At 56.1% G+C, this 6,157-nt stretch overlaps 1 protein-coding gene across 1 annotated transcript; it reads left to right on the top strand.

Moving 5' to 3' along the window:
- The first annotated feature begins 16 nt into the window (after positions 1–16).
- On the top strand, positions 17–3,025 carry CDC25B (cell division cycle 25B). Its single transcript, XM_042028151.1, has 9 exons — positions 17–152; positions 432–530; positions 739–912; positions 1,034–1,129; positions 1,449–1,511; positions 1,616–1,714; positions 2,037–2,170; positions 2,259–2,370; positions 2,553–3,025. Exons 2-9 carry the CDS (start codon positions 507–509, stop codon positions 2,685–2,687), a joined length of 837 nt encoding a protein of 278 aa, XP_041884085.1. The 5' UTR covers positions 17–152; positions 432–506; the 3' UTR covers positions 2,688–3,025.
- Positions 3,026–6,157: the final 3,132 nt, after the last annotated feature.

Genomic DNA, 6,157 nt, shown 5'->3' with positions numbered 1-6,157 from the left:
CAGGGAGGGGACAGAGGGGTGCTGACGCCGTGTCCCCCCCGCTGCAGGAGGGCTTTTTCGCCAAGAAGCTGCAGAGGCCGGGCCAGTGGAGCCATGGGGCCGCCAGGAGGGAGTCCCTTGCCAAGAGCCCCTGGGCCGCGTCAGAGCTGCTGGTGAGAGAGGCTGGAGGGCTCGGGAGGGCAGCAGCGATGGGTGATGCCGGGGCTGCACGCATGGGAGCTGCCGCTCCAAGCTCCCCGCGTGGCCTGGAGAGCTGCGGAGGTGGGAGATGGCCGGGCCGGGGGGTCACGGGGACACCCCGTGCGTCTGCAAAGCTGGAAGGCACCGGGAGGTGGATGGAGCTCGCGTATGGGATCCGTGCCTGCCTGCGGGTGGGAAGCAGCTGGCAGGACTTGTGCCCCTTTCACGATCTCCTCTGCCTGTGCCCCAAGTCTCCCCAGCTGCTGCCCTGGCAGAACGATGCCACCGTGCCCCAGGAGAAGGAGAACCTGGTGACCACGCCAGTGATGAGGAAGGAGGAGGCAAAGCTGGTACGTGGGAGCCTTTGGGAAGCGGATAGAGCCCCACAATCCCCTCTTGGGGTCTCCATTGGGGGGCCTGGGGCCGCTGGTTGGTGAGCAGCAGCAGCCCAGAGACTGTGGGCTTGTCTTGGTCACGGGGAGTGGGAGCCTTGGCCGCTGCCCTGCTGGTGCTGGGGCTTGCCAGAGCGCCAGGCAGCAGCGGGGGCTCTCCCCACAGCGTCCGGGGAAGCGCAGCCAATGCCGGCAGCTGTCCCGCTCGCCCTCGGAGCCGGGCAGTGTCCCCAGGCCCGTCCTGAAGCGGGGACAGCTCTCGGACAGCGACAGCCCTGTCGAGGCCAAGCGGCAGAGGAGGGTGGCCGGCAGCCCTGGCCAGGAGGCGTCGGTGGAGCCGGTGGGTGCTGGGGATGGTGTGGGGTGAGACCCAGCCTGTCCCTGGCGGGCCTGGGCCCCGGCCCGGCTCTGGCAGAGCCGCTGCTGACATCTGGGGGTGTCTCTGGGTGGTGCCTCGGCAGGGAGCGTGGCTGGAGCCTTCCCGGTCCGCCCGGCTTGAGGAGATCGAGAACCTGCTGGCCAACGATGACCAGGAGCTCATCGGGGACTTCTCCAAGGTAGGGCCACGAGGATGGGGCAGGTGTGGGGGTGCCCCCATCATTCTGAACGGGGAGCATGGCTGGAGCCCGGCAGCGCTGTGAGAGCCCAAAGCGAGCTGGTGGCCCTTGCTTGCCAGCCTGCAGCATCCCTGCAGTGGATGAAGAGCCCCATGACCGCTCCTCTGGTCCATCCGTGTGGCACAGCCCCGTCTATGTGGCCCTTCCCCTCCCGCGGGCGCACAGCTGGCCGCTCGGGGGCTTCTGGGCTGGGGGGACAGGTTGCAGGCCTGGGAGGTGTCCTTGGAATGGGGCTGAGCCCAGAGCCTGTCTGTTCCAGCCTCACCTCCTGCCGACGGTGGAGGGCAAGGACCCGGGCCTGAAGTACATCTCCCCTGAGACGGTAAGGGGGCTGCAGCCCCTCCCCGGCCCCCCCGAGGGGCTGCCTGCCCGCTCTCCCCCTGTCCCCCGTGTGTCCCCCCCTTTGGTGACGCGCTCCCCCCGCAGCTGGCGGCGGTGCTGACGGGGCACTTCAGCAGCTGCATCGAGAGCAGCATCGTCGCGGACTGCCGCTATCCCTACGAGTACGAGGGCGGCCACGTCAAGGTCAGAAGCCCCTCGTGGCCCTGGAGCCGGGAGGAAGGGCGGTGTCCGAAGCCCAGGCACCCTCAGAGGTGCTGAGCCCACGGCGAGGGGTCGAGCAGCCCCCCCGGAGGGCACTGAGCCGCCCGGTGGGGTGGAGCAGCCCCTGTGCAGTGCCGAGCTACCCCTGAAGGGTTGATTCGCAGCTGCAAGGAGGAGGGTGACGGTGTCCCAGTGCCGCGGGTGACGGTGCTGGTGGGGGAGGCTTGGGGGCAGCGTACTTGAGTCGCTGCAGAGAATGAAGTGGGACACTGAGGGGGAAAAGGCGCCTTCTCTGCCTCCGCAGGGCGCTGTCAACGTGCCGCTGCAGCGGGACGTGGAGGAATTGCTGCTGGAGCAGCCCATCGTGCCCCTGGACGCCAGCAAGAGGGTGATCGTCATCTTCCACTGCGAGTTCTCTGTTGAGCGGGGGCCCAAAATGTGAGTGATGGCCCGGGGGGCAGGCTGGGCTCTGCCAGCCCCGGATCCCGGCACGGGGGTGATGCCGTGCGTTTTGTCCGTGGCACAGGTGCAAGTTCCTGCGGGAGAGGGATCGCTGCTGCCACGAGTACCCCCAGCTGCACTACCCCGAGCTGTACGTGCTGAAGGGCGGCTACCGGGAGTTCTTCTTTCAGTTCCCGGTGAGTGCCGTCCCCGTGTCCCCTCGGTGGCAGGCGGTCGGTGCCGAGAGGGAAGAAGTGGCGGGGGCACACGGCGGTGGGGAGGGGCAGCTGTGGCTCTGAGCATCCTCGCCGCCACGGGTGGGGATCTCCAGGGCCGGGGGCTGCTGTGCTGCGGGGGCTGACGGAGCCGTGCCTTGCAGAGCCACTGCGAGCCCCGGGACTATCGGCCCATGCGGCACGCCGCGTTCAAGGAGGAGCTGCGCAAGTTCCGCGGGCAGAGGCGGCTCCGCGAGCGCGGCCGGCGGGCGCTCTTCAGCCGCGGGCGGGACCTGTGAGCGCCCGGGGGTCTCTCAGCCCCGTCGGGGCAGCGCTGGAGCTGGGAACGGAGGAAGGCTTCCCTTGGCTGCGGATGCGCCTCGGCTGCTCGGTCGGGTTTGTCGGGATGGCTTTGGGGTGGTAGTTCATGTTCAGAGTGGTTTTGCGTTTGTTCGTTGCAAATATTTTTGTGTTTGTTTGTTGTTATAAATATTTTTGTGTTTGTTTGTTGTTCTAAATATTTTTTGTGTTTGTTTCCTGTTAAGAATAGTTTTCGTTGTTATCAATGTTTCTGAGTTTGTCCGTTGTTAGGATTGTTTGCTGCAGTCTCTGTTAATAAAGTCCTATTGCAGGAGAACAAAGCCGTGTCCTGAGCTCTCGCTGCCCGCACCAGGCTGCTGCAGGGGTGGGAGCCCCCGATGCGGGGCTGCTGGGATGGCTAGGCCGGGCTGGAGGGGTCTGCTGGGGATCTGGGGACAGGGGCAGCTGCTGGCAGGGGACAGGGCTGAGGTGATGGCTTCCTTGTGGGGCGTGGTGACTTCCCCAGGGACAGGTGGGCAAAGGTTGGCCCCGTGGCTGCTGTTCCTGCGTGCTGGGCTGGCAGCAGCATGGCCCTGGACCTCCACGGGACCCTCTTTCTGAGCATGCTGGGCTTGGCAGGACCCGTCGGACACTTGGGGTGGTGACATCGCACCCCTCTCCCTGGGACCCCTACAGCCAGGATCCTCTCTTTTCTTACGGGGCTCCTGAACTTTGCAGCCCCCTCAGGGCTGGCACAATTCCTTTTGGGGGGACAGGGCTCGGTGGGACGCCGAGGGATGTGGCACCTCAAAGGGGTGGGTGTCCTTAACACGAGTGTCCCCTATTCTCTCCCTGGCAAGTTGCCTCCCAGTGCTTCAGTCACCCTTGGGGCACCCATCCTCCCCTCCATTTCTCTGCAGTCCTGATGAGCTGACGTCACTCCTGGATGCCCCAGGGGGGCTTTTCCATGCCCTCCCTTCCCCAGCCAGGTGACAGTGGCCTGGTTATGAGTGTTGGGCCTGGCCTTTGCTTTGCTTTGTGCTCCACCAGAGAATCCATCCTTGGCCAAAATCGCCCTGGCTCTCATCTGCACCTCCTCGGCCCCATATCCACATCCTGCTCCATCCCAAACTGCCAATGGGCTCCTGGATCAGCTCCTGCCTCACGGACAATCCTATTTTTAAAGTCTTACAAGGAGCATTGGCACACACACGGGCAAAGAGGCGCGTCCTCTGCTGAAGAAGACGTTGGGGGTGAGTAATCAGGGGGCTTTGGGGTGCCAGGAAGGCCACTTAATCTGCCCCACAACTGAGTAGCTCAAACAGAAAACAGCAACGCCAATTAGCAGTCACAAGAGCAAAACAGAGGACTGCACAAAATGGCAAAAACGAAGACCTTTACGAAAATCACCTGCAATTTTATTCTTTGTCAAATAATCCCCTTGCAGCTCTTCCAATGTTTCAGGGCAGCAGTTGGCAGTGCTTCAATAGCATAAAACATCACGGGCATGATGCGCAGCTTTCTCAGAATTCCTGATTTCTATATAAATACATGTATATCTAAAAATACAGGGAAATTCACTGTGAGCAGGAGGAAGTGGTGCTTTCTGGTATCCCTGGCTTCCAGATGGATTTGCTCCTTACCCACGGGCAGATCCTTTTCCCCAAGGAACCTTTTCTCCAGGAGATGCGCATCAAAACATCCCTCAGAACTACAGGCAACATCCTGCCTGGCACCCTTGGTGTTTCACAGGAGAGAGATAAGGGGGGGATACTAGGTGATTCCCAAGCTCCAATGGGATGGCCGGGAAAAGCCGCTCAGGAATTAAGATCAGATTATTGTCCTTGAAATGCTAATTTGCTCTTGAATGGTCATTAAAAAAATAATGATAGTAAAGACAGCAAATGCAAAGCCTTTTAGGGAATCAAATGCCCTTCAAAGCAAGAAATTTTAAAATTTTTCATGGCATCAAGAACACAAAAAAGACTCAGAAGGAGAATCCTATTTTTAAACTATTAAAAGGAATATTTCTGAGTTTCTGAATCAAATATTTTACCACAAAACAAAAGTTGAAAGGAAAAAATAACCAACAAAGCCAAACAAACAATCTGTGCAGTCAGTACCTCAAGTTTTAATCCTCAGTATTCCATCTGATTAAACGGGCACATTCCAGAAGAAATTTAAAGGAGGTTACATTTTAACCAATGTGGAAAACAAATGTGGAAAATGTGTCTTGAAAGCTCTAAGTACAAATTAAACGAACAGGTAACCTTCCCTAGGCTCATTTCAGGACTAAACCACACATAAAGCAGCATTCAAGAAACCTGCATCAGTTTCCAGGCTGCCCATCCGCCTCCAGACTTTCCTATAATTATATCTCTGGGTCAAGACGATATGTTTTTTTCCCTGAAGAATAGGTTTGTCTCTAAAACGTGTCTCAAAAACAGGCCAAAAATCTGTTACCAGAGTGATGCCAAGGATGCTGAGCACTTCTGCAGCCAGGGTGGGACTGCACATTTATTTGCTGCCCATTTCCAGCTTGTACTGAAGACTGGCCAAGCTGCTCACTCACCTGGAGTTTTAAAGGTTTCCAACCTGAAGAGCATACACGGTATATTAAATTTCTTTTTCTAAAGATGATGAACAATTTGAGGAAATAAATTTACTGCTACAAAGCTCTAAACCAAAAACTTGCTATCATGTAGTAATGCCTTTCTTTACGTAAGGAAAATAGTAGATAAACCCAAAGAAAACTCGTGGAGTTCTTAAATACTACAGTCTGGAAATTTAGTAACTCCTCAGCATCTCTTCTGAGAAATTATCTGCATTCCCAGTAGTACTTGAAGCCCCGTGAGGCTGCTTCCCTGGGCAAATGTAGTGCTCAGAAATAATTCCTATTGTATATGATTCATGTTTTCTAAGAAAAGCCTTGCTAACTTTTGAAACTCCCAGGAAAGCTAAAATAAGACACAACACTGTTATTGGGCATTAAATATTTATCTTTATTATTGCTTTCTTAGAACTGCATCCATAAGAGCAATTTGCAAAATTTGCTTGTTTAGAAATACATCAGGTGTGCTCTGCCTGCTGACGCCTCTGTGTGTGATCTATATTACTGGATAGTGAGATGTGCTAAATTTAACTTTTACATCGCTGAACAAAGAGAACATATATATATATTTATATATATATATATGTAAAATTATGCAGCTTTTCCAGGAAATCCTTTTGCAGAACCACCCAAACAATTTCCCATATAAAACGACACAGCTGATGCCATGGTAATGTAGACAACTTTTATATAGACACGTTTCCATCTCTTCCAGCACCTGAGAAAACAGCCCCTGTAACTTCGAAGGGGTTGTTTGCAGGCACACTTTGGGCATTCACTCACATGGTAATCCTGTGTTACATGTCATTTACATGCAAAATTCAAGGAGTAGGGTGGGACAAGCTCCTCTCTAGGCAT

This window comes from Corvus kubaryi, unplaced genomic scaffold, assembly GCF_017639235.1.
Source record: "Corvus kubaryi isolate FWS band 111438036 unplaced genomic scaffold, C.kubaryi_AGA036_p1.0 37302, whole genome shotgun sequence".
In the NCBI taxonomy this organism is placed as follows: Eukaryota; Metazoa; Chordata; class Aves; order Passeriformes; family Corvidae; genus Corvus; species Corvus kubaryi.
The sequence above is the reverse complement of the archived record's forward strand: the minus strand, read 5'-3'. Positions and strand labels throughout refer to the sequence as shown.

Coding starts and splice junctions, on each gene's coding strand:
- CDC25B (XM_042028151.1), top strand. CDS start 507: ATGAGGAAGGAGGAGGCAAAGCTG. Junction 913..1,033: donor AGGAGGCGTCGGTGGAGCCG/GTGGGTGCTGGG, acceptor GTGCCTCGGCAG/GGAGCGTGGCTGGAGCCTTC. Junction 1,715..2,036: donor ACGAGGGCGGCCACGTCAAG/GTCAGAAGCCCC, acceptor CTGCCTCCGCAG/GGCGCTGTCAACGTGCCGCT.